The sequence below is a fragment of the Leucoraja erinacea genome, chromosome 28 (assembly GCF_028641065.1).
Source record: "Leucoraja erinacea ecotype New England chromosome 28, Leri_hhj_1, whole genome shotgun sequence".
In the NCBI taxonomy this organism is placed as follows: Eukaryota; Metazoa; Chordata; class Chondrichthyes; order Rajiformes; family Rajidae; genus Leucoraja; species Leucoraja erinaceus.
This window is the reverse complement of record NC_073404.1, coordinates 27,511,667-27,538,549: the sequence shown is the minus strand read 5'-3', so window position 1 is coordinate 27,538,549 and position 26,883 is coordinate 27,511,667. Positions and strand designations below refer to the sequence as shown.

The window sequence follows — 26,883 nt, the reverse complement described above, 5'->3', positions numbered from 1 at the left end:
AGTAGCTCTACCAGCTGCGCCACCCAAATTTAATAATAAACATAGAAAACAGGTGCAGGAGCAGGCCGTTTGGCCCTTTGAGCCAGCACCGCCATTCAATATGATCATGGCTGATCACCCAAAACCAGTAACCCGTTCCGGCTTTCCTCCCCATATCCTTTGATTCCGTTAGCCCTAAGAGAATGGTTGGAAAAAAACAATTTGTATGGGAAATATATATTAGGTTGCTGACAAGTGAGAATAAAAGGAAGGAATATGTATCGTGCCAAGGTGTCGACATTTGGGGATGTATTTGTAACAAGTGCAAGTTGTATCATGTTAGTCAACAATTAAGCCGGTGCCGTGGCTTAGTTGGTTAAAGCGCCTGTCTAGTAAACAGGAGATCCTGAGTTCGAATCTCAGCGGTGCCTAATTTTGGGGCACCAGGGTGGTGCAGTGGTAGAGTTGCTGCCTTACAGCGCCAGAGACCAGGGTTCGATCCAGACTCCGGGTGCTGTCAGTACGGAGATCGTGCGTTCTCCCCATGACCTGCGTGGGTTTCTCCGGTTTTTCTCCCACACTCAAGTGGAAAATTGTCCCTAGTGTGTGTTAACGTGCCCCAAACGTGTGTTAACGTGCGGGGATCGTTGGTTGTTGCAGACTCGTGGGCCGAAGGGCCTGTTCCCGCGCTGTATCTCTAAAGTAAACCTCTCGAGCCTCCTCAAAAATGGCTGTTCTACAACAGAAACTATTTTCCCATTGAAAGCACATGGTTTGTTAAAAATCGCTTAATGCTTCCTAATAATCCGTTTGCACAAATAACATGCGCGTGATTAGATGCTGCTTAACTGAGAATTTTTTCTCATGCAGTAAAATCTACGTTGGAACTGAAATTGTGACTTCCTTGTGACAGGATTTGTGAATAGTTGCAATGGCAAAATTTGATCCAATTACTTCCCCACTTCTTGTTTTGGTTTGGTATTTCCCTTTTATGTAATTCGGAATGCCAAAGATAGAACAGGCCAGCGCCGGAACAGGCCCATTGGTCCACTATGTGCCCGATATGCTGCCAAGTTAAACTGATGTCCTCTGCCCTATACACGATCCATATCCCTCCACTTCCACGTGACTATCCAAATACCTCTTAAATGCCACTGTCATATGTGTAGGAAGAAACGGCAGATGCTGCTTTAAACCAAAGACAGACACAAATGGCTGGGGTAACTCAGCGCGACAGGCAGCATCTCTGGAGAGAAGGAATGGGTGCTAAAAAATTAAAAAAAAAAAAAAAAAATTAGGTGCAGGAGTAGGCCATTCGGCCCTTCGAGCCTGCACCGCCATTTAATATGATCATGGCTGATCATCCAACTCAGTATCCTGTACCTGCCTTCTCTCCATACCCTCTGATCCCCTTGGCCACAAGGGCCACATCTAACTCCCTCTTAAATATAGCCAATGAACTGGCCTCTGTGGCAGAGAGTTCCACGTGATGTTTTGGGTCAAGGTCTGAAGAAGGGTCTCGACCCGAAACATCACCCATTCCTTCTCTCCAGAGATGCTACCTGACCTGCTGAGTTACTCCAGCATTTTCTGTCTATCTCCTGTCATATGTGCCCCTACCAACAACACTGGCAGTGCAGTGCCTTCCAGGTGCCCACCGCTCTCCGTTTAGTTTAGAGATGCAGCGCGGAAACAGGCCATTCAGCCTACCGAGTCCGCACTGATCAGCGATCCCCGCACTCTTGCACTATCCTACACACACTAGGGACAATCTATACGTTTAGACCCAGCCAATTAACCTACAAACCTGTACGTCTTTGGAGTGTAGGAGGAAACCGGAGATTTGAGAAAACCCACGCAGGGTACGGGGAGGACGTATAAACAGCAGCAGTAGTAGTCAGGATCGAACCCGGGTCTCTGGCGCTGTAAGACAGCAACTCTACCACTGCGCCACCCCATGAAGAGCCTTGCCGCTCTGCATAGAAAGAACATTGCCCAGTGCATTTTAGAGTGTGATAGAGTCATACAGCATGGAAAATAGGCCCTTTGATTGATTAGAAATGAGGATGTGGTTGGTAAACATAGGTTGGTGATCATGGATGGGAGCTCTCCACAAGTGATGGTATGTCTCAACCACGTTGCATATGTCTTTGTGTATGTGAATTACTGAGGGAATTAGAATTGATTATCAGTCACACAGCTTGGAAACAGGCCCTTCGTCCTAACTTGCCCATCACGGCCAACAGATCAGATCCTATCTACACTACTGCCACCTGCCTGCGTTTGGCCTAAACCTTTCCTCTCCAATGGAAATATGTCTTCAATGTTGTGACACGTCCTCCAGCAGCTAGTTCCATATACCTACGACACTTTGTGTAAAAAAAAATGTTTAATTGCCCCTCGGGTTCCTATTAAATTTTCCCCCCGTCTCTTTACACCCATGTCCTCTGGTTCTCGATACACCTACTCTGGGCAAGAGACTGTGCGTCTACCCGATCTATTCCTCTTACGGTTATATGCATCTCTAATAAGATCACCCCTCAACCTCCCGAAATATTCATTAAATATTGACGACAGTTTACGCACAAAGATTGAATAGGAACACGAGAGGCAACTTTTTCCACACTGCGATATGGATAGGGAAGGCTTAGAGGGACTTGGGCCAAAAGCAAACAGTTGGGACTAGTCAAAGTGCAGCCAAAATCACTTGTTCACAAACAAACAGCTGCAGACGTAGGGAACTTAAAATAAAAATAACATGCCGTGGAAATATTCTGTAGGTCAAACACCCGTGAGGCAAAACAAAATCAATGTGTCATAGAATGTAGAACAGCACAGAAACAGGAACAGGGCCTTCAGCCCACAATGTCCATGCTGAACCCGACACCAATTTAAGATATCGCAGTTAGAGAGGAGGTTGTGAAACTGTCTCCGGAGAGAGGAGGAGAACTTCTTCAAAGTAGGCATACCTTGAGTTCTTCAAAGTAGGCATACATTGAGAAATCTTAAATTATCTTAAACCAATTTAAGATAATCTTCTCTGCCCTGCACACGGATCCATATCCCTCTAATCCATGTAGGCTATCCAAAAGCCTCAAGCACCACTAACATATCTATCTCCACCAGGCACCCACCACACTGTGTGAAAAAACTTGCACCACACATCTCCATTAAACTTTGCCTATCTAACCTTTAAGATCTAAAAGATGATCATTTTCATTCTCTCTCACGGTCACTCTCCCTCCCCGTCATTCTCTCCCTCTCCCTGTCTCTCTCTGTCTGTCTGTCACTCTCTCTGTCTGTCTGTCTGTCACTCTCTCTCAGTCTGTCTGTCACTCTCTCTCTGTCCGTCAGCAAAGACTGAGGCGTCCACAACTGGGGTTGCACTGATGTTTGTAGCGCACACGTGTCGAAGCAAAACAAACCCCCCTCTCGTGAAAGCAACACCTGCCTGCCTGCCTGCACCGACCTTGTTGTAGTGGTGACCCGCACTGTTCTCGCCATCCTGTAGTTTCACGAAGGCTCGGATCAATTCCTGCTCGGTGTTCCCGTTGCGGGCCACGAAGCTCTCCAGCATTTCCAAGACGCGCACGATTTTGGGAATCAGTCCCTCCACCGCCTCCTTGCCGTAGCTGTCGATCAGCTTCTCCAGCTCGGTGCCGATCAGCTTGGCGATCTCGTACACGTCGTTCACCCCCAGGCTGCGGGCGTCTTTGTCCAGGCAGGAGTCGAGGTGCGTCTCCGCCTCCATGGTGGTTGCAGCAGGCGCGAGCGCGCGGGCGGCTGGGCGGTTGGGAATGGAACGTTGCCCGGGAATGGAAACGTTGACCGTTGGGAATGGAACGTTGCCCGGGGATGGGATGGAACGTTGACCGTTGGTGATGGAACGTTGACCGTTGGGGATGGAACGTTGACCGTTGGGGATGGAACGTTGACCGTTGGGGATGGGACGTTGACCGTTGTGGAATGGAACGTTGACCGGGGATTTACAGGGATGGGATGGGATCGACAGACAAGACAGCTCGCGGCGGCCCAGGGCAGGCGGGGAAAGTTCTGCTAAACGACGGCTGGCTGTTGACTGCCGGCCCCCATCTGTAGCGGCTGCTGGGACGATGTTCTCCCGCTACAGGCTGTTGCACAAGACCTCGGGGGTTTTATACCCGCGCTCCCACCCCCGTGTTTTCTTCTGACTGTTACGTGAGGCAGAGGGAGGGGGCCTCAAACAGGTCACGTTGCCGTGACGCGGCTTGTCTCCGGGAGGTGCAGCCCAAAGCAAAGATCCTCCTGAGTAAATGCAATGGGCGGACGTGTGGTACGCAACGGAGCGGAACGTGGGCCTTTTCTTTCAAAGATCTTTGATTTCTTCGTCCATTTCAGTAACCCGACCCGACTTTGTACATCCCTCTCGCAGTGTAATCAGCGTTGCGTGGGAACAGTTTGCGTGTGTGACATAGGGTTAGATTCATAATTCTGTTCAATCGTAATTCTGTTTCCAAGCTGCGTCTTTCATCGATGAATCAAATCAGCTTTCCCTTCCAACTCTTCCAGTTTGCCTCGGTGTCCTTCTCAATCCGTGGTCATAATTCAATTTGACTCGCCTATTCTACTTCCCACGTCTGAAGACGGGCCCCGACCCAAAATGTCACCTGTCCATGTTCTCCGGTGATGCCGCCCGACCAACTGAGTTACTCCAGCACTTTGTGTCTTTTTTTTTGTTGCAAACCAGCACCTGCAGTTCCTGGCAAAGATTATAGAGTAGAGCGCTCTGCTCTATAATCTTTGGTTCCTGGTGTGGACATTCAACTTCCCAGAACTCAACTCCCTCCACCCAAAAAACCCAATTCATATTTTATTATTAATGTTTAATGTTTTTATTATTAATGTTTAATGTTTTATGTGTCATTCCTAACTATCACTGTATGTCCTGTTGACATTTGCGGGCGGAGCAACAGGGCAAACTCCTTGTATGTGAATGTACTTGGCCAATAAACTTAACTTCAAAATGGCTTCCTTGTCTCCTCTCCCCTTGATAACCTGGCTAAGTGGCTCCGAGCAGATCAACGCTAACACTGTTCCTTCACAATGGTCAACGTTGCTCTCCGTCTTCCACCTACCTTGATTCAGGCTTGACTTTTCCATCTCCTTCCCAGCTAGTTGTTGGCCAATAAACGTAAACTTAACTTAACTTCAAAATGGCTTCCTTGTCTCCCCTCCCCTTGATAACCTGGCTAAGTGGCTCCGAGCAGATCGACGCTAACACTGCTCCTTCGCAATGGTCCATATCGCCTCCCCCATGGCCTGACATCGAGGATCGGTGCGGCCTTTCCCGGAGACGCGCCCGGGGCTTCAGTTGCGGGTGCAGCGTGGACTCTCGTCGTGGAGCGGGCGAGCCCTCGCCGGGGGTCACCGGAGGGGAGCACTCCGTTCGCTGGCCCGCGGCAGCCTGAAGCCGGGATCTGCAGAGCTTCAGCCGGCGTGGCGTCCTGGGCCTGGGATCCCTCGTTGGGGACCCGGGAGGAGAAGAGCTCCGACCGCCGGTCCGCGGCCAGCTTCTACCGTGGGCACAGCGTGGTCTTACCATCAGGAGCGGGGTCCCTCGCCAGGGACCCATGGAGTGGAGCTCCGACCACCGGCCCTGCGGCCTACACCAACCTGAAGCCGCGGTCTCCAGTGGGGAGGCATCGATTCAGGACTTACCTGGACTTTACCTTGTCTACTCATCTGGACGCCCGCAGCGGCGGCTGCGGAGGGTTGAGGTCCCGACCAGGGGGGAAAATGGAAGAGGACTGACCAAATTCTGCGCCTTCCACCACAGTGATGAATGCTGTGGCGGATGTTTATGTTAAATTTTTATTGTGTTTTTGTGTGTTCTTTTTCATTGTACCGTTGCTGGCAAATTCATTTCACTTGCACTTTATGTGACGAATAAAACTGATTGTGATTGTGATCTCTAAACTAAGCTAAAGTCTACACTGCCATTCAATCATGGCTGATCTCTTTCCCTCTCAACCCCTGATATTGATTCATGTGGCAGTGACGAGGGACGTAAAGCGTTGGTCCGACCAGTCAGAGGCCATGCTGCAAGATGCACTGACAGATGTCGACTGGAATATGTTCCAAGCAAGTTCCAGTGAGTTCGCGGAAGCACGGACTTCATCGCAACAATAACCGACAACATCGTCCCCACGGTAAGGGTTAGCACCTTTCCGAATCAAAAACCCTGGGTGTACAGGTCCGTTCGTGTTGCCTAGAATGTTCGCACCGCTGCCTACAACTCGGGCCTGGCATCCGGAAATATGGACGTCTACAAGGTAGAGTCCTACCGACTGCGAAGGGCGGTGGCGGACGCAAAAAGGAAGTACAGAGACAAGATGGAGTCACAGATGGAGCAGCAGGACACCAGACGCCTGTGGCAGGGGCTACGGACTTTAACCAACTACCGGAGCAGCCCCCCTCCCCCTCAACCGGAAGTGCCGGCACCTCCCTAACTGATGACCTGAACTCCTACGCTCGTTTCGAGACGGGCAACATCACCCCTAACGCCAATACCGTCAGCGTGCTGGCTATCGAAGCTGAAGGGAGGAATGGGCACACATTCTCGTCCGAGCATGACATGAAGAGGGCTCTGACACGGGTGAACACGAGGAAAGCTGTAGACCCAGATGGCATCGCAGGGCGAGTACTTAAGTCTTGTGCTACGCAGCTAGCTCCGGTGCTCACTACAATATTCAACCTCTCCCTGGCCAAGTCTGTGGTCCCTGTCTGCTTCAAAAGATCCATCATTGTACCTGTACCTAACAATACATCCCCAGCTTGTCTGAATGACCACCGTCTGGTGGCCCTCACCTCAGTCATGAAATGCTTTGAGAGGCAGGTCAAGAAACATATCTGCGCCCTCCTCCCTAGCAACATGGACCCGCTACAATTCGCATACCGTCCGAACAGATCTACGGACGATGCGGTATCTTCTTCTTGCGATTGGCGTGTACAGCCTAAAGTTGTAGGAAAACTTGATTTATTTGATCTTCTTTGATTGCATTAGCCGAAACAGGACTTACATGTGAAGGTTACAATCTTCCACCCCATGTCACGCTATGATATGCCATAACCATGACTAGTCAACGATTTTTTGCTTATCTCTATTTTTCCATAGAGGGATATATCACTTGCAAAGACCATAATAACTCTTTAAAGGTTATTTATGACATCTTCTTTTGCAGCTCCTTCCATACTCCCACCAACCCTTGTGTGAAAAAGTTACTCCTCAGATTCCTATTAAATATTTTCCCCTTCACCTTAAACCCACCTCATCTGGTCCTCGATTCCCCTACTCTGGGCAAGAGACTATGTGAATCTCCCCGGTCTATTCCTCTCATGATATTATACATCTTCAGAATGGTCACCTGGAATGATCCACGGAAACCATTCTCGGATCAATGAAAGTTGGGCAGTTGACAACCTTGCATCTCCAATATCCAAACCACCGTCTCCTCGTCCAGCCTCGGGCATTTACTACCTTTCTGTCCCTCTAGTTACCCCAGTTTTATTTGACATACTCTCGTCATAGAATCACAGCAACATACAGCGTGGAAACAAAGCCCAACTTGCCCACACCAACCAACTTATCCCTCCTGGATTAGTCCCACCTACCTGTGTTTGGCCTTAACATATCCCTCCAAACCTGTCCTATCAATGTACCTGTCTAACAGTTTCTTAAATGTTGGGATAATCCTTGCCTCAACTACCTCCTCCTATGGCAGCTCGTTCCATACACACACCACTCTTTGTGTGAAAACGTTACCCCTCAGATTCTTATTCAATCTTTCCCCCCTCACCTTAAACCAATGTCCTCTGGTTCTCCACTCTGTCTATGATGTTCTGGGAGGTCTCTGTGCCTTCTTCCATGAAGACAGATATGCAGGGAATGGAGGGATGTGGATCACGTGCATTCAGAGGAGATTAGTTAAACCTGGCATCGTGTTCAGCATGGGAATTGTGGGCCGAAAGGCCTGTTGCTCTGCTGTACTGTTCTATGTAAAATTATTTATTTAATTTCTCTGTCATGTCCGTATTCTCCAATGTAACACTTCCTGCCTCAGTGTGCAAGGCCACATTCACTCTTGTAGATCATTTATTTGCATCACATCACATCTTACAGTGTGCTCTGGAAACACAAAGTGTTGGAGTAACTCAGTGGTTCAGGCAGCTTCCCTGGAGAACGTGGATAGGTGCGTTTTCAGGTTGGGACCCTTCCAACTGGATCTTCTTACAGTCCTTACGTGTTTGTACAGTCTTTTCCGATGTTTCTTGCTCTTTAGTTTAGTTTAGACATACAGCGCGGAAACAGGCCCTTCGGCCCATCAAATCCATGCCGATCAGCGATCCCCGTACACCAACTCTCCTATTGGCCCACTCCTGCACCTATTGTCTATTGTCTACTGTTATAGGCCTCAGGCCCGCGGTCAGAGCTCTTCTCTGGCGATCCCCGGCAAGGGATCCCAGGATCTGGATGGTAAGTGCACGCCTAGAAGCTCCGCAGACCACAGACCCCACGATGCCAAAGTCACCAGGCCCGAGGATTCGCCCCCACTTCGCGATGGAAAAGTCCATGCTGCGCTCGCTGCTAAAGCTCTGGGCCCCGACTCCGGGAAAGGCTGCTCCAATCCAAGCTGTGTCTCTCCATAACCTCTGACACACGCACTAATCATGAAGCTATCCATCTCTGCCTTAAAAAATGTCCATTGACTTGGCCTCCACAGCCTTCTGTGACAAAGAATTCCACAGATTCACCACAGATTCTGACTAAATAAATTCTTCCTCATTTAATTCCTCTAGGAAAGTCTAATTCTGAGTATGACCTCTAGTTCTAGACTCTCCCACTAGTGGAAACATTCACCCCGTCCAAGCCTTTAATTATTTGGTAAATTTCAATGAGGTCAGTACGGACAAGGTGGGCTGAAGGGCCTATTTCTGTGCTTTACGACTGTAATTCTGTTTCTGGAAAAGCAGATTATTCAGATTATTCCAAAGCAATTGATCCAGGAACTGAAAAACAACTCATTAGTTATTGAGAGTTTTTGTCAGCAAAATATTCTTTTCCTTTTAGGCACCGCTGAGATTCGAACTCAGGATCTCCTGTTTACTAGACAGGCGCTTTAACCAACTAAGCCACGGCGCCAGCTGGCTCAAATGTTTAAATATATAGTTAAGAACAGAAGCGATCCGTCAGTTTGCCCTTAGATTGAAAATGTTTGTATTTGCACCTAATCTTTTATCTTTTTCTCTGCTTTATCTTTTTTTTTTAACCGTAGCAACGCGGCTGCAACGTCACACTCGGCTTCCTTCTCATTAATGAGGAAAAAGAGCTGGGATATATTTTATTTTTTCAGCAAATTAATTCAACCACAGAAATTCTGTGCAATTTTTTTTTCTGTGTGTGTGTGTGTGTGTGGACATTTTTTATTAATGCAGCTTTTGCGCTAGTGTGCAGGGGGAGGATTGCATAGAATTTGGAGAACAGAACTAAAAGGAATGGGTTAGAATAGATGATCACTGGGGTTGCACACAATTTACTGGGAAGAACAATTTATCAAAAGCAACAACGTTTTATATATTTTCGCAACCGGAACCAAAAATGCAAAACTAGGTGTTATTTTAGAGACACAAGGAACTTGCAGATGCTGAAATTGCAAAATACATTACTTTACTTCCTTGCAAGCATGTGGCAAATATTCCTTTTTCAATTGCTTTTCCTAATCATGTGTCTATTTGTTTGCACAGGTAAAGTCTGCTTCTAACCTGCCAGAGATGTAAAAGCCTCGTTTGCAAGTTTACTCAGTCTTTGAGGGTTTTAATTCATCCCATCTTTTTATTTCAGTAGTTAATTAATCCTTGAGGGTCTTATTAGGAATCTGTCGACAACAAGGCGGAATTATATAATGGTATATGGATCAGTATTCATGCCTACTATATTGTGTTGTGCTGAAAGCAAAGCAAGAATTTCATTATTCTATCTGGGACACATGAGACTTCTTGACTTGACTTGAATGGGACCGATAATTAAAATGCTAGAAATGAGGCATCGCTGAGATTCGAACTCAGGATCTCCTGTTTACTAGACAGGCGCTTTAACCAACTAAGCCACGACGCCGATGGATGTATTTACCCAACAATGCAAGTGCAGGATGAAGGGATCAACGTGTGCAAGTGTTAGCAGATCTCTAACATATTGCAACAGATTTGTTGCATGTAGAAATTATTCATTGCTCTTCTTTTGCGGGAGTAAGAATTGAAACATATTTCACTTTCCATGCAGTTGAATTCAGCTGTGTTATTGTGTGGAGGCACTAAATAAAATACAATATAGGGGGGTTGCATGTAAGGTCACCAGGTCAAAGGGCCTGACACACGGAGTCGCCCAATCCATCTGGAGGACATCGCAGCTTCCGGTATATGTTGTTAATACACGAAACGCGTACTTTCCTACCTCAGTTCAGTTCAGTTCAATTTAATTTGTCATATTTTGGCGGTCTCAAGAACGACAACTGAACTTTTAAACAAATCTTTATTCGAAAATTCACTTTTCAGTAAACAGGTTCTCTCCACACATCTGGCCACATCGGTGGTCAGTGGTGAACTGCCGCACGAAAGCAAAACCGCGCGAAAACAAGCAGCCCCTCCCGAGTCACGTGACCGCGGCTTCCGAGCGCCGGGTTGATTCCTGCCTTGCGACATTTCATTTTAGATATTTAGTTTAAAAAATGTTGCCAAAATGAGCTGTATTTTGCTATGTTTGATACCTACGTGCGCAAGCAAGCGCCGCTACAAAATGTAGGTTAACATAGGGTCAACGGTACAATGAAATGTTTTTGACAAAACGGGTCACCTCAGCAATGATATTACAAGGATAAAATTAAGGTTACAAAAAAGATAAGATAAAGATAAAAGTCAGATAAAAGAAGATAAGATATAAAAAACGCCAAAATGGTGAATTTGTGCGCCGCAAAAAATTGTGGAAGTCGGGAGAAACTACCCAACTTCAGAATTACAAAAGTGAAGCGAAATGAAGGTAAAGAGAAGCGAGAGCTGAAGGGACAACAAAAGCTAAAGTGCTTGGGGAAACATTGGCCGCGCAGATATCGAAATTGAAAATATTGTGAATTATCGCTTTGCGCACTGTATTTCATCAACAGTAAGGCATAATTTGCTTTTTCTTGATTCCTTTGGTATCTAAAAAGTCTTAGAAGTGATAAATCTGGCTGTAACATTTTTAAATCGCCCATGGTTCTGAAGTGGGTTTTCACATACCCTACCAGCTACAATATTTTCTGCTTCATCCTTTCAGGAAAAATGTTGCATAAATTACCTTTAAGGGTGGTTTCATAATATTTCCTCCACTTCACTGGAGGAAATATTATGAAACCACCTGATTCTTTCCCTGATGGACATTCACTGGAAGGACTCAGTGTTCTATCCCAGAACACTGAGTCCTTCTCAGCAAATGTCCATCAGGGAAAGAATCTGCCAGCCTAACTCAGCACAGCCAAGTTTAATGATTAGATTTGGCCTTGTCGATGGCTCCTACATCACATTAAATCTTAGTGCAATTGCATTTTTTTTAAAGTTTGAATTGGGGGCTATGGGTGAGTGGTAGAATCTTATGTTGCGAAACAGGTTGCATTGCGGGACCAGGCCTCCCGTAGGGGCTATGGGTGAGTGTTGGATTATTGAGTTGGGGGATGGGGCCCAATGAGTCCCACTTGGTCTAGTATATAAGTAACACAGCGGGACAGGCAGCATCTCTAGAGCAAAGAACGGGTTACAGCTGTGCCTATAACTGGAGGCCTTGGTTTAAGGTAAGAGGATGGAGATTTGAAAGGGGCCTGAGGAAGGATTATTTCACCCAGAGCGTGTCTGAAATCTGAAATGCTCATCCTAAAGTACAATGGAGGAAAGTACATATTTAAAGAAGTTAACTTCACCGGCACAGTTGCTGCCTTTCTGCGCTTACTATGGGTGCTGCCTGTACGGAGTTTGCACGTTCTCCCTGTGACTGCGCTGGTTTTCTCCGAGGTCTTCGGTTTCCTCCCACTCTCCAAAGACGTACAGGTTTGTAGATTGATATAAATGTAAACTGTCCCTAGTTTGTGTAGGATAGCGTTAATGTGCGGGTGGTCGCTGGTCGGTGGGCCGAAGGGCCTTTTTCCACGCTGTATATAACTAAATCTATATTTCTTGGAGCGCAAGAGCTGAGGGTGATCTAGTAAGGTGCATAAAACCATGTGAATAGCTAGAGTGAATGTACAGAGCCTTTTACCCAGGGCAGGGGAACCAGAGGACGTAGGTTTGATTTAATAGGAACCTGAGGGGTAACATTTTCACACAAAGTGTGGTGGGTGTATGGAACGAGCTGGAAGAGGAGATAGTTGATGCAGGTACAATAACATTTAAAATATACTTGGTTAGGTACATGGATAGGAAAGCTCTAAGGTCTAAAGATCCAGCGTGGGAACAGGCCTTTCGGCCCACCGAGTTTGTGCCGTACACTAGCACCATCCTACACACACTAGGGATAATTTACAATTTGCAGAAGCCAATTAATACCCACAAACCTGCACGTCTTTGGAGTGTGGGAGGAAATCGGAGCACCTGGAGAAAACCCACGCGGTCACAGGGAGAATGTATAAACTCGGTACAGACAGCACCCGTAGTCAGGATCGAACCTGGGTCTCTGGCGCTGTGAGGCAGCAACTCTACCGCTGCGCCACCCTGCCACCTGTTGCAGGTTGAAGTGTCTGGTTAGATGCTGCATAACTCCATGAAAAATATTTTCTGCTTCATCCTTTCAGGAAAAATGTTGCATAAATTACCTTTAAGGGTGGTTTCATAATATTGCCTCCACTTCACTGGTGTCCCGTCTCCTGACAGGAATCTGAGTCCGTTTCATAAGATGGAAACTTTTATGTTGTTTTGAAAGAATTGAAAGATACAGCCTGGAAACAGCCCATTTGACCCACTGAGTCCACACCAACCACACTGTTCACACTGGCTATGTTATCCCAGTCTGAGGAAGGGTCCCTACCCAAAACGTCACCTTATCCATGTTCTCCAGAGATGCTGCCTGACCTGTGGAGTTATTCCAGCACTTTGTGTCTTTCTATGTTAACCCACGTTCTCATCCACCCAACAAGCTGGGGGCAATTTACAGAGGGCCAATTAACCTACAAAACGGCATGTCTTTGGGATGAAGGGAGACATCGGAGCACATATAGGAAACTCAGCAGTCAGTGCAAACTCCGCACAGATAGCACCCGAGGTCAGGATTGAACCCAGGTGTCTGGCGCTGTTGAGGCAGCAGCTCCACCAACTGCACCACTCCAATACAAACCGTGAAAGCAAGCTCTGTAAAATAGTTGAACTCTATATTGAGTGCCAAATGCTGGCGTGGGCCTAGAATGGATGAATGGAGATGTCCCTTGATCTTGCGTTGGATCTCATCACAACAGTGTAGGAGACCAAGACAGAGGGTCAGTGAGAGTGTGGTGGAGAATTAGTGAGAGAATTGAAAACCAGAGCACTTGGTGGAAACCCATGTAGTCACAGGGAGAACGTGCAAACTATACACATCTTTACATGCTTTACTTTTAAGTAATTTGAAGGGCTTTTTAAAGCTAAAAACATGTCTGAAGAAGGGTTTCGGCCCGAAACGTTGCCTATTTCCTTCGCTCCATAGATGCTGCTGCACCCGCTGAGTTTCTCCAGCTTTTTTGTGTAACCTTCGATTCTCCAGCATCTGCAGTCCCCTCTTAAACAACATGTCCATATTGTTTTGAACAGCAATTTATATGGACTCACTGAAATGGTCTTGTTGGCCATTTCCACACTAGAAGCAGGGAGGGGTCTAGGGCATTAAGTTTCACGATGCCAACAATCTGTACATCTACCAGTGATATCTTCAAAATGTTTTTTATGCCAGGTCAATAGACAAACCAATAATCACTGCCTTCATGTTCACAATGTTCCATTTAGAGAACTTCCATCAACTTGCTTTGCAATTCCTTTGGTATCAGTACCCAATGTTAACATTTAATGTCACTTTGGTTTGCAGGCAGCTCATAGCATCTGCAAGGGAGGTGGTCTTGGAGAGGATGCTCCTCAAACCACAGAGAATCCCGTATGACTCACCCCCTCCATGACACACTGGACAACCTGAGGAGCACCTTCAGCAACAGACTGGTTCCACCAAGATGCAGCACAGAACGCCACAGGAGATCCTTCTTTCCTGTGGCCATCAAACTGTACAACTCCTCCCCCCCCCCCCCCCCCCTTCAGTTGTGAGGTAGACTGAGACGGGGACCCCCCCCCCCCCCCAATCTTTGCACATCCCCAATTCCTTTCCCCATGTCACATTAATTTCATGTTTCATGTATGTTGTGTTTTTTGACTATGGTCTTCAATCAGACCCGTGTCTGAATCAATCTTTCCACATAACTTGTCTGACCCGCTGAATTACTCCGGCATTTCTGTCTTTTTTTTCCGTAAACCATCATCTGCAGTTCCTTGTGATAAAAAGGAACTGCAGATGCTGGTTTATACGTGTGTCTCCTTTCAACTTAACCTGCTGCATTTCGTACACTCGTCGCTTGTCTTTTTTGTATCTCATTTCCTCTGCTGAATGGTTAGAACATGAATGTTAAGTTTCTGTAGACACACGGAACTGCAGATGCTAGTTTACAAAAATTGTAAAAAATTTTCACCTAAAATTGGTCAATAGCTGTGTTTATTGTGATTTCTTCAGAAGATAGTCTCTGTTGAGAAGACAACCAATTTTAGCCTCTTGTTGTGACGTCCACTTCTGCATCTTTATAACAGTCTTGCTCCACCGTGGCCAGCAAATATTTATGAAAGGTTTTCCCGGCAAGAGCTTTTTGAGTTTACATAATAATATTTCTAATTGGTACTTTGGGCGGCAAGGTGGCGCAGCAGTAGAGTTGCTGCCTTACAGCGCCAGAGACCCGGGTTCGATCCTGACTACGGGCGCGGTCTGTACGGAGTTTGTACCTTCTCCCCGTGTCCTGCCTGGGTTTTCTCCGATATCTTCGGTTGCCTCCCACACTCCAAAGACGTGCAAGTTTGAAGGTTAATTGGCTTGGTGTAAATGTAAATTGTCCCCAGTGTGTGTAGGACAGTGTTCATGTGCGGTGATCGCTGGTCGGCGCGGACATGGTGGGCCAAAGGGCCCGTTTCCACTATCTACGTTACGGCTCCAAGATTGTGGAAACTCAAAGCTAATCAATTTATTGACTTTGCGGTTGGACATGTCACGTTTGTGACATTCCCTTTCTGCACTGTGCTACCTCAGACCAGTTGAAATGAGCGCACTGACTCTTACCGACACCATTTCTGAAGCAGCCGCATCTTGCAGCAGTAACATTGAACAGGCAATTCTGAAGGAGCACAAGTATCAACCTCATTGAGAGAAACTCCCGGCTGGCACATTGCGAGCGTCATCAGATTGAATAAAAAAAATCAACTTGGACTTTAGTTAAAAATTTAAACTTTAATCCAGCAGCTTCTAAACTCTACACATCATTACACGAGAAAGTTTATTTTTTAATACAGATAAACTAAATGTCCAAAATTGTTCAATTCTCACTATGTAGGTACGACAGTTGGAGGCAAATATTTAACACAAAGTTACCATCTCACAGACATGGGTGGAGCTTGTACTCTGAACAGAATCTGAACTTTAACAGAAGGCATGAGCAGAATCTACGTTTCTTTGTTGAATATCAACAGTACACAAATCCGGTGGTAAGCGTGTCATTTTCTAGGAGTACATATCCTCCCTGTCTGCGTTGTAGATCTCACCCTCTTGCAGTGAAGCAAAGTTCAGGAAGTGGGATGGTCTGTGGACTTCATGGTAGAATTCTTTCGGGTTGGCCAAGTGGAGCTCGTACTTCATGTTGGGGTCGTGACGAACACCTAATTCAAAGTTTAAAAAGTTAACCGGCTGCACAGCAATTATTTAATCGCAGTCATACAGCGTGGAAACAGGCCTAGGGCCCAACTTGCCCCCACGTCCCATCTACACTAGTACCAATTGCCTACGTTTGGCCCCTATACCTCCAAAACCTGTCTAAATGTTTCTTAAACGTTGGGATCGCCCTGCCTCAACCACCACCTCCAGCAGCTCCTTCCATACATCCACCACTTTCCCCTTAAACCTAGATCCTCAGGTTCTCGATCTCCCTACTCTGGGCATCTACCCAATCTATTCCTCTCATGATTTTATACACCTGTATAAGATCACCCCATATCCTCCGGCGCTCAAAGGAATAGAGTCCCAGCCCGTTCAACACCTCCCTATAGCTTGGACCCTCGAGTCCTGGCAACATCCTCAAAAACAATATAATTTGAATAATATTATATCATAAAGGCATGTCTGGTGACCTAGACTATCGATCTAATCAAAATGTAACAAGACCTGCTCAAATGATACATAACCTTTGGGCTTTATGGAGTTTGCAATGGAATCAAGTCCCATCAGCTGAAGATACGAGTGAACTTCAGTAATCAGAGTAGACACAAAGCAAGAAATCAAAGAAAAGAGCAAAACTGATGCTAATAACTATCTGCTTTAATAAACCATTTTATGAGCAACACATTGCTAAAATTATTGTGCTGAATGCAATTATGAAAACATACAAACTGTTAATACAAACATAGACCAGCACAGCACAGGAACGGGCCCTTCGGCCCACAATGTTTGTGCCGAACATGATGCCAAGTTAAGCTGCTCTCATCTGCTTGTACATGATCCGTATCCCTCTATTCCTTGCACTTTCATCTGCCTATATAAAAGCTTCTTCCTATATCAAAGCCTCTTAAACGCCACTATCATGTCTGCCTCCACCACCACCCCTGGCCATGCTTTCCAGGCTCCCACCACTCTGTGTAAAACTCTTTGCCCTGCATGTCTCCTTTACATTTCCTCCTCTCACCTTATAGCTACGTCCTTTAGTATTGGACATGTCCACCCTGGGAAACAGGGTGCTGACATAATTTTGTAAAAAATAATCGTTTTTGTAGTTAAATAGATAGACCAGACTGGTCCACAAACTGGAAAATGTTTTGTGAAACGCTTTTGTCTACGGAACTGGATTGAGTGTAGACTTTTAACCGCAGTGTGTTGAAAACATAATCAATTTGAATGTACTGGATTCTAATGCATTCACCTTAAGAACAGTAAATTGCTTCAAGCAAGAACAACACAAACTGGGTAGAATGAAAAGCTTACTTTGCAAATATATTAATCTTGGCGTAAAAAAAAGATGAACTTTTGCAGGATGATGCAAACCTTTTAGTTGTTGTTACGTTGAGAAACTGAATTAAATAAAATAAAGTGCCACGGTATTTACCCATGAAGTTGTAGTTCCAGGAACTCTGTCCGGGCACCATGAAGAAGCCGAGGAATCTGTCTGATAACAACATCTGTACCCTCTCGTAGTGGGAGGGCAGATATCCTTTGGGGTTATTGCCTTTGTCTGTGTTCTGCCTGCCCCACTCATACCCACTCGGGGTGAGCTTGTATGCCGTCAGAGTGCAAGAACCTGGAGTAAAGCTAAAGAACAAATACAGGCGCTTAGTACCAGAGATCTGCACAAAACTTTCCGCAGCTTCAGTGACGTATTTTTCACTGGCCAATTTTGTTCCCAGGTCACTTTTAATTGCTGGCCTTTGTCAATGGTACAGCATCGCGGCGCAGCAGTAGAGATTCAGGTTCGATCCTGACTACGGGAGATGTCTTAATAGTTCTCCTCATCCCGCTAAATCATTACATACAAAGCATACAACAAATGCAATCAAGTATTGGGAGATTGAGTTTACGATCACATGCAAACCTTTCCAACTGCTTTAGGCCGGTCTAACTGGAGAAAATCAACATGATACACAGCCATAGACATGTACAGAAGCTTAGGTCCTGTGTCCAGAAGCAGAAATGATTGACGAGTACGGGCCTTGCATTTTACACCCTTGTGATTTATGGGTTTTTTAAATAACACGCCTGTTTAATTAATACCAAAGCCTAATTTACGGCCTGTATTTTTGAAATAACGCGTTCAAATTTACGCCTATTTAAATTTTTGTTTAATTTACACATTTATGAATTACACGCTGCTTTTCAGAAACGTAAACTCCCCTCACCCCCCCCCACACTAAATGCAAGGTGCCTCTATGATAATTGTAATATTCCACCACTTCTGTCTCTAATTAGTGTTTCTACATAGTTATAGAGTGGAAACAGGCCCTTCGCCCCAACTTGCCCGCACAGGACAGTATCAATAGTGGTTTATTGTCACGTCCAACGCAGTGAAATTACTTTTAAGTTGCCAGATTCATGTCCCATCTACACTCGTCCCACCTTCCTACTTTTGACCCATATCCCACTAAACCTGTCCTATTCATGCACATTTTCAACGCGAGTTTCTTACTTACAGTCCACAACAAACACAGATATGCTCTAAATTCCATGTGTATGAAAGAACCGCAGATGCTGGTTTGAATCGAACGTAGACACAAAATGCTGGAGTAACTCAGCGGGTGAGGCAGCATCTCTGGAGAGAAGGAATGGGCGACGTTTCGGGACGAGACCCTTCTTCTCTAAATTCCACCTCTCTACATCTGTCCATTCAAAGTGACCAAGAGAGTCTGTACTTTTTACCTGCACGTGATGATGATGGTCTTTTCCCCATCCCAGGATGGATTGTCAGCCATGACCTTTGCATGGGTGGTGACATCTTGCGGTGACAACTGCGGAGACTCATTTGGTTGAGTGTGAATCCAGCCGAGAGGCTCCATCTCCTGAAGAAATCATTTGGAATGGAAGGTAATACTTCATTAATTAGTACAATTAAGTTCCCTGCATGCATACCCAAAGTATACAAATAGTCGCCAAATATAGCGCACACAAAGTTAAAGAACCCCCCGCCGGCTCTTCACCCCCCCCACCTCCCCCACGCCATGTCCTCCATTGTCCATTGTTCTTGCTCCTCCCTCATGGTGGTTGCCCCGTGCCGGGTCCTCCTTTGTTCCTTGCCCCTCCTCTCCTCACAGTGGTCCCCCCCCCGTGCCCTCATCGACAAAGGCTAGAGATGTAAAGGAGACCCACCAGGCTCCACCGCCACGAGGCTCACCGCTGCCAATCGCCAGGTTCAATTAATACTGATCATATTATAGGTATACAAAAATGCTGGAGAAACTCAGCGGGTGCAGCAGCATCTATGGAGCGAAGGAGATAGGCGACGTTTCGGGCCGAAATCCTTCTTCAGACCCACTGAGGTACTCCAGCACTGTCTTTTTCTCTGTGTTTGCCAGAAAGGCTGTAAGTTTTTAAATAGATTCCTTCCCTAATATTAGTGGACAATAGGTGATCATATTATAACCCGGTTTACAGCTTAACAGATGTTTCTGATATAGAGATCACCTAATGAAAGATTTAAAACATTCCCAAACTGGGTGATTAAATATCTGAATGTTTATTTATATTTGGATACCTCCATACACACAAACAGTAACCAAACCAAAAGTTAATCTCTGCCTCAGAGGGCGGTTCTCTGGATGCTTTCAAGAGAGAGCTAGATAGGGCTCTTAAAAGTAGCGGAGTCAGGGGCATATCCCCTGGATATGGGCATATCCCCATATGGGAGAAGGCAGGAACGGGGTACTGATTGGGGATGATCACATTGAATGGCGGTGCTGGCTCGAAGGGCCGAATGGCCTACTCCTGCACCTATTGTCCACTAATATTAGGGAAGGAATCTATTTAAAAACTTACAGAGAAAACACAGAGAAAAAGACAGTGCTGGAGTACCTCAGTGGGTCAAGCAGCATCACTGGAGAACACGAACAGGCGATGTTTTGGGTCAGGACCCGGCTTCAGACGGATTGTGGTAGGAAGTGAGCAAGCAGGAAGAGAGGTGGGAGTGGGGCAACGCCAGGCGAGTGATAGGTGGAGAGAAGCGAGGTGGTTTTGATGGCAGATGGTTGGATAAAGGCCAGAGATGAAAAGCCAAAGGTCCGTGAGATAAGGAGACAATGCGCGAGATGTGAAGCCAGAGGAAAGGATGTAGATGGAAGGGGATGGGTGGGTGCGGGGGCGGGGGTGGAGTGGTAGGATGTGGATCCAGGTGGGGCCCAGCGAAGAGGTTTCCTGCAAGATGTCTTATGAGTCAATCAATGAAAGAGAATCAATTCAGTCACCGACTCTTCAGTTGGTTAATGTACATGACATTGGCACAACGCATCCCAGGGCAATGAACCTCCATACCTTCAGATATTCATGTTGTGGTAGTTGGTTAGGCAGATGCACAGTCTGATGGGTTCCCCACTGGGGCACCATCACGATGCACCTGATTTCCTTCACCTGGGGATTATCCGGAGGACTCACACCGTACAGATATCCAGCAATCTACAAAAGATACAGTTTTCAGTTCAGTTAAGTTTATTGTCACATGTACCAAGGTACAGTGAAAAGCCTTTGTTGCGTGCTAACCAGGCAGTGGAAAGACAATACATGATTACAATCGAGCCATCATGAAGGAATAAAGTTTAGTGAATGATAAAGCCAGTAAAGTCTGATCAAAAATAGTCCAAGGGTTCTTGATGAGGCGGATAGTAGTTCAGGACTGCTCTCCAATTGTGGTAGGATGGTTCAGTTGCCTGATAACAGCTGGGAAGAAACTGTCCCTGAATCTGGAGGCGTGCGTTTTCACACTTCTGTACCTATTGCCCGATGGGAGAGGGGAGAAGAGGGAGTGGCCGGGGTGTGACTGGTCCTTGATTATGCTGTTGGCCTTTACTTCAGTTACCTCGAAATATAATCAATTCTAAATCGTATTCACAATTCAGGTGAACATTCACATTGTGTTCAGCTCAATCAATTTCCAAAGGAATGTGTATCCTGAACACATCCTTCCCTTTACACCCTCGCACTACAGCAGAACCTACTTAGCTCTGGTCTTCATGCCCGATATTCATATTCTGTTTTAATGTAATTTAAAGGCAATCATTTGCTGCATTTTCTCACGTTTCTTTGTCATTTCCATCAGCAGCAACAAGATCCCACCACCGGTCACATCTTTACCCCTTTCTATCTTCCTATGGTCTCCCTGGTCCGCTCACTCGTCCACAAACTCTCCGCCGATCCCTACGAATTCTTGATTCGTACGGGTGTCAGGAGTTACGGGGAGAAGGCAGAAGAATGGGGTTGAGGGCAAAAGATAGATCAGCCATGATTGAAATGTGGAGAAGGCTTGATGGGCCGAATGGAATCATTCTACTCCTTGAACGTATGAGGAACTTTCCCCAAAACTGTGTGGGGACGAGGTGTAACACACAGGTGGTGGAGAAAAATACCAGAATTACTCCCTGACACTTATCCCAATTAATTCTGCTCGGTTGAAATCTCCGTCAGAATAAATTGACAACTGAAGGGACACGACAATCAAAATCTTAAATCTCACGCATGGTTTTTGCGGGTTTCACTGTAAGATTTGCTAAAAACTGATCAGCATTCATTCAATGCGATTTACTAGTTCATTTTTAGGTAATTATTAAAGCAAATGTATTTTCATTATGCCAACATAATGCAACATGTAGTCAATCTGGAGAGGACAGTCATACTCGTTTCGAGTGACCATCGATGACTAGAGGGGGAGTTTACCTGCGCTCTCAAATCCGAGATGCAGATGAATTTCTTCAGCACATTCTTGGGCAGGATATATGTGTAGCCTGTCTCTTTGATGTCATCAGACGACACGTAAATGTGATTGGTTCGCAGATGAAGGTTGGCAGCAGATATGGCCCTGTGCAGATGAAACAGCATGAAGCACAACTTGTGTATTAAAGATCGGAGCTTCTGGCATTCAGTAAACGTAAGACTGCAGAATTTTGCACCATTTACTTTCTCTTGCTCTATTTTATTGAAAAAGTCTCCTCATTACAAAAATCTGAATTTATATTATGCCAACCTTTTAATTCCACTTTGGCTGTCTAGATGCAGGAAAAATGTTGGGAAAAAGTCCAGAACCAGGGGTCACAGTTTAAGAATAAGGGGAAGGCCATTTAGTACTGAGATGAGAAAAAACACTTTCACCCAGAGTTGTCGATCAGTGGAATTCACTGCCACAGAAGGCAGTGGAGTCAATTCACTGAATGTTTTCAAGAGTTAGATATAGCTCTTAAGGGATATGGGGAAAAAGCAGGAACGGGGTACTATTTTTAGATGATCAGCGATGATCATATTGAATGGCGGTGCTGCCTCGAAGGGCCAAATGGCCTACTCCTTTTTTCTTTGTTTCCATGAACAAAATCCTAGCCAGTTGCCTTATTTATCTAGTCAACGAAAAATGAAAGAAATATCTCAGATGTAAAAAATTAATGTAAACAACACCATTTAATTTAAAAAATGATTAAAAATTAAGTGGAAAGACAGGGCTTTTGAAATATTGCGCCAAAAAGTATCTTAACTTGGAAGTATTGTCCAATGACCATGCTTTGCATTAAATATGGTTGGGCTGCCTTGAAATGCATCTTCAGTTGCCACTGAACGCTGCGGGTTCAGATCTGGGTGGATCCAAAGATTTGCGCACTACACACTTATACTAAGTTACATACAACCTAATAATCTCAAGTGACTTTTTAAACTCAAACCCCCCCCCGCCCCCAATTCAGTAATGAGCAGTAAATTGTAAGAACATTCAGAATGAATACATTTATCAGTCTAAATCTTTAATACTGTGTTTACAGCTTTTAAACTGTGATATTTATGCATTCTGAAAGTTCCTAGAGACATAACGAGTAATGAATCAGGTACTAAGGATGAAATAATATTCAGATAATTAAGTCAGGCAATGTGGAAGCATAAACTTAAATTAAATGAACAAAGTAGATTAGATTAGAGATAGAGCATGGAAACAGGCCCTTCGGCCCACCGAGTCCATGCTGACCATCGATCACATCAGCTCCATTATCTCACTTACTCATCCATTCCCTACAACACACTAGTGGCAACAATTAACCTACAAACCCGCATGCCTTTGGGATTTGGGAAGAAACCGGAGCACCTGGAGGAACCCACGCGGTCACAGGGATGACGTGGAAATTCCACACAGGCAGCACTCGAGGCCAGGATCGAACCCGGGTCTCTGGCCTGCGTACATGAAATCCTATTCACAACCACTTTGGTGGCTGCAAATATATATATGGCTGGCTGAGGAGGCCAGATATAGGCCCCGACCTCGGGTGGACTATGAGGGGGAGAACTGGATATTTTTTGGTGCCTTCCCTCACAGTGAATTCTGCTGTGGGGGGACGTTTCATGTTGATTTCTATAGTGTACTGTTTCTGTGTCTTTTTTCTTTTTCTCTTTTTTCTCTTTTTTTGATTTGTATGGATTTATTGCATGATCTGTTCAATTAATTTAATCAATCTCTGTAAAGCACTTTGGTTCAAATACTGGTTTTGTTGAAAAGTGCTATATAAATAAATATTATTATTATTATTATTATATTTAGCATGAAATGGATTATCATCCAATTATCAGTTGACGTTTGATTTGCTGTGAAGACAGAACCAATAGATAAACGATACCTGACTCTCCATTCGGTTTTGGAGGAGAAGGTCTGGGTCTCATAGTTACTGGTGGTTGAAGTGATGATTTCATCGCCGTGCTTGTTCACAGTACGCGTCTGTGTGGCTGTCAGCTGAGACTGCTCTTTGGTCTGCTTCTCAATTTCTGCAATCTGCTGCCTCTGTTGAGAGGGAGCGGAAATCTCCATCCCCAGAATAATATCACGAATCTCAGACTGAGTTAGGGATGCCACGTTCACGCTAGAATGAAAAAAAACAGTAGTTCAATGTCAATGATGTGGGACTGGCCGTAAGCAGAGTCAAAGCGCAAGATATACCCGATGCGAATTTGCCAAACTACATACAGTAAGCCTGGGCAGTAACGGACCGCTACAAAACGGATTTGGGTTATAGCGGACTGAGACTCCTTGCTCCACCAGTTACCCACTGAGCTGGCGTCTCTTGGCGCGCCTCCAGTTGTGGGAGCAGAGCGAGAGCAACATGAAGCCGGCTTGCGTACCGGGCCTGTCCCTGCCGCAGATAGGCACAAAATGCTGGAGTAACTCATCTGTGAATCTTTGGTGACGTTTCTGGTCAAGGTGCACCACGTGTGGGGCCCGGGCTCTGTTGCCTCCCCGGCCTGTGAATCCCCACTTCTTTAACCATCCCCAAAACGTCATTTCTTCCCTCCCAGCCTTGGGTTAAACTTATTCGGTTATATAGGTAGAATCGGCAAAAGTGGACACCACCTTTCCCCCCCCCCCCCCACCCCGTGGTCCGTTATTGCGTGGGTTTACTGTACTCGGCAGGACAAAGTCACCAATTAATCCGTCCTCTCCCTGGCCAACATGCCTAGCATCCCTGCGATCCTCCAGCAGAAGCATCTCTGCTGGCTTGGACGTGTGCACTGGATGGAAAATGGACGCATCCCCCAAGATGTGCCGTGTGGGGAGATCGCCAATGCGCAGAGTCCAAAAGGAAGGCCAAAGCTTTGCTGCAAGGATACGATTAAAAGAGAAATGACAAATTTTAATAATGGCACTGAAAACTGGGAAGCAGCTGCCGAAGACCATGGGGGAGGTGGAGAAAGGACCTCCAGGTGGGTCTGAAGCACCAGGACAGCACGTGATTCAAGACACTGGAGGCTTGGCACCAACACCAGGGCGTCACAGGTAATGGGGAGAAGGCAGGAGAACGGGGTTAGGAGGGAGAGATAGATCAGCCAAGACTGAAAGTCGGAGTAGACTTGATGGGCCGTATAGCCTGATTCTGCTCCTAGTGCTTATGAACCACAAAATGGTCAACGACAACAGCAGCGCACTCGCCCAATCCGACGGCCAGATGCAACTCCACCTGCAGGACCTGTGGGAGTGTCTGCCTGTCAAGGATAAGCCTAGTTAGCCACAGCAAGTAATGCAACTACAGGTGAAAGGTTCCCCCCTCAAAACAGGACGTCAATGCCGCACCACCATCAAACGCACACAGATGGACGGGCGCCAACAACAAAAAACATCCGAGAACCGATGTTTGAAACAAGGTCTCAGCAGACCACAGTGATGTTTAACACGTTTAACAGTGTCAGGCAAATAACAAAGAACAGATTTTCAAATTGCTCAATGCCCAAATATAGAAAGGTCAAATTCTTCCAAGAGTAACACTGAATCGATTGCAATAGTATGCGCGGAAATGTCTGGATGGTTTCACCACACAGTCACTCACTTGTTTTTCTTGCCGTAATCAGCCAGAATGAGATCTTTCAGCTGCACTTCCACTTTAATCCACTCTTCATCGGTCAGCGTTGGCCAGATGTGATGAGGCTCCGTGATTGTAGTTTTGTCCGGTTTCAGGATTACCTTGGCACGATCATTGTTCACGTGGAGTGCGCGAAGAATCAAAATCAGACGAGAGAATGCCTATAAACCATGCACCAGTGGGGATGGAGAGAGAAATAAAGGCCAGAGATGTATCGGAGCCAATTGAAATGATCAAATGCTCTGAAATATTTTTGATTATCTATTCCTATAGACAGGGAGGTATTGATGAGGCTTTATAGGACATTGGCCCGACCGCATTTGGAGTATTGTGAGCAATTTTGAACCCCATATTTGAGGAAGGATGTGCTGGCCTTGGAGAGGGTGAAGAGGAGGTTTACGAGAATGATCCCAGGGATGATTGGGTTAACATATGATGCGCGTTTGACGGCACTGGGCCTGTACTCGCTGGAGTTTGGAAGGATGGGGGGAGATGACGACACCTCATTGAAACTTACCGATTAGTAAATGCCTGGATAGAGTGGATGTGGAGAGGATGTTTTCACTAGTGGGAGAGTCCAGTATCAGAAGCCATAGCCTCAGAATAAAAGGATGTGCCTTTAGAAATAAGGAGGAATCTCTTTGGTCAGAGGGTGGTGAATCTGTGGAATTCATTGCCACAGATGGCTGTGGAGGCCAAGTCAATGGATATTCTTAAGGTGGAGATTGATAGATTCTTGATTAGTACAGATGACAAGGGTTATGGGGAGAAGGCAGGAGAATGGGGTTGAGTGGGAAAGATAGATCAGCCATGATTGAATGGTGAAGTAGACTTGCTGGGCCGAATGGCCTAATACTGCTCCTACACCTTATGTAATGATTGTGTCTCTGTATGCTGCGGACTCTTCTGTCCTCCTGACTGGTGTCTGCAAACGGAACTGAAACACCACTTTACTTACAGTATAGGATGAAATAGTCTTCAGCCAGTCATCGTACAGGTTAAACAGCACCATCTGTGGTTCAGTTGCCTTTAAAATCAGGTCGCCAAACTTCTCCACTTTCAGGCAAGCTTGAAAAGGCAACTGTAGCTCGGAGCCTTTGATCACAATGTTGGGGAAATCCAGCAAGTGGACCTAAACAAACAAAAACACAAGAGTTCAAGCATTGCTCTCGGAGTTCTTAACTGTGTAAACGCCCATAAACATCACTTTAAACCAGCTGATAATTGTAATATATTCCGGTTTTTATCAATATTAAGGGCCACATGACATGCAGGCAATAGTTTGTGCAACTTTTTCCAAATTATCAATGGGACTCAGAGAGTTTAGTTTAGATACAGCACGGACACAGGCCATTCAGCCCACTGATTCCGCACTGACCAGTGATCCCCGTACATTTACACTATCCTGCACACACCAGCGACAATTTACAATTATACCAAGCCAATTAACAGACAAAGCTGTTCGTCTTTGGAATGGAGAGATGGTACAAATTTTAGAAACACCTCTGTATCAAAACTCAG

The 26,883-nt window shown here is 45.7% G+C and overlaps 2 protein-coding genes and 3 non-coding genes across 7 annotated transcripts in view; 1 reads left to right on the top strand and 4 right to left on the bottom strand.

Moving 5' to 3' along the window:
- rilp (Rab interacting lysosomal protein) overlaps positions 1 to 4,289 on the bottom strand; it is a 41,821-nt gene extending 37,532 nt beyond the window's left edge. Inside the window, exon 1 of the mRNA XM_055657426.1 lies at positions 3,449 to 4,289. Within this exon, the coding sequence (XP_055513401.1) occupies positions 3,449 to 3,730 (282 nt within the window). The 5' untranslated portion in view covers positions 3,731 to 4,289. The remainder of the gene's footprint in view (positions 1 to 3,448) is intronic.
- trnat-agu (transfer RNA threonine (anticodon AGU)) lies at positions 337 to 410 on the top strand. The gene has a single exon. It is a non-coding gene; the product is annotated as a tRNA-Thr (tRNA).
- Positions 4,290 to 9,083: 4,794 nt separating the features above from the next.
- Positions 9,084 to 9,157, bottom strand: trnat-agu (transfer RNA threonine (anticodon AGU)). The gene has a single exon. It is a non-coding gene; the product is annotated as a tRNA-Thr (tRNA).
- An 898-nt stretch (positions 9,158 to 10,055) lies between these two features.
- Positions 10,056 to 10,129, bottom strand: trnat-agu (transfer RNA threonine (anticodon AGU)). Its single transcript has one exon. It is a non-coding gene; the product is annotated as a tRNA-Thr (tRNA).
- A 5,389-nt stretch (positions 10,130 to 15,518) lies between these two features.
- prpf8 (pre-mRNA processing factor 8) overlaps positions 15,519 to 26,883 on the bottom strand; it is a 44,827-nt gene continuing 33,462 nt past the window's right edge. For all 3 annotated transcript variants that reach the window (XM_055658109.1, XM_055658111.1, XM_055658110.1), the window contains exons 35-42: positions 26,321 to 26,494; positions 25,330 to 25,523; positions 23,632 to 23,871; positions 21,704 to 21,845; positions 20,309 to 20,449; positions 18,704 to 18,843; positions 17,400 to 17,602; positions 15,519 to 15,963 (exon numbers count right to left, since the gene is read on the bottom strand). In XM_055658109.1, the coding sequence (XP_055514084.1) occupies positions 15,809 to 15,963; positions 17,400 to 17,602; positions 18,704 to 18,843; positions 20,309 to 20,449; positions 21,704 to 21,845; positions 23,632 to 23,871; positions 25,330 to 25,523; positions 26,321 to 26,494 (1,389 nt within the window). In that variant the 3' untranslated portion in view covers positions 15,519 to 15,808. The remainder of the gene's footprint in view (positions 15,964 to 17,399; positions 17,603 to 18,703; positions 18,844 to 20,308; positions 20,450 to 21,703; positions 21,846 to 23,631; positions 23,872 to 25,329; positions 25,524 to 26,320; positions 26,495 to 26,883) is intronic.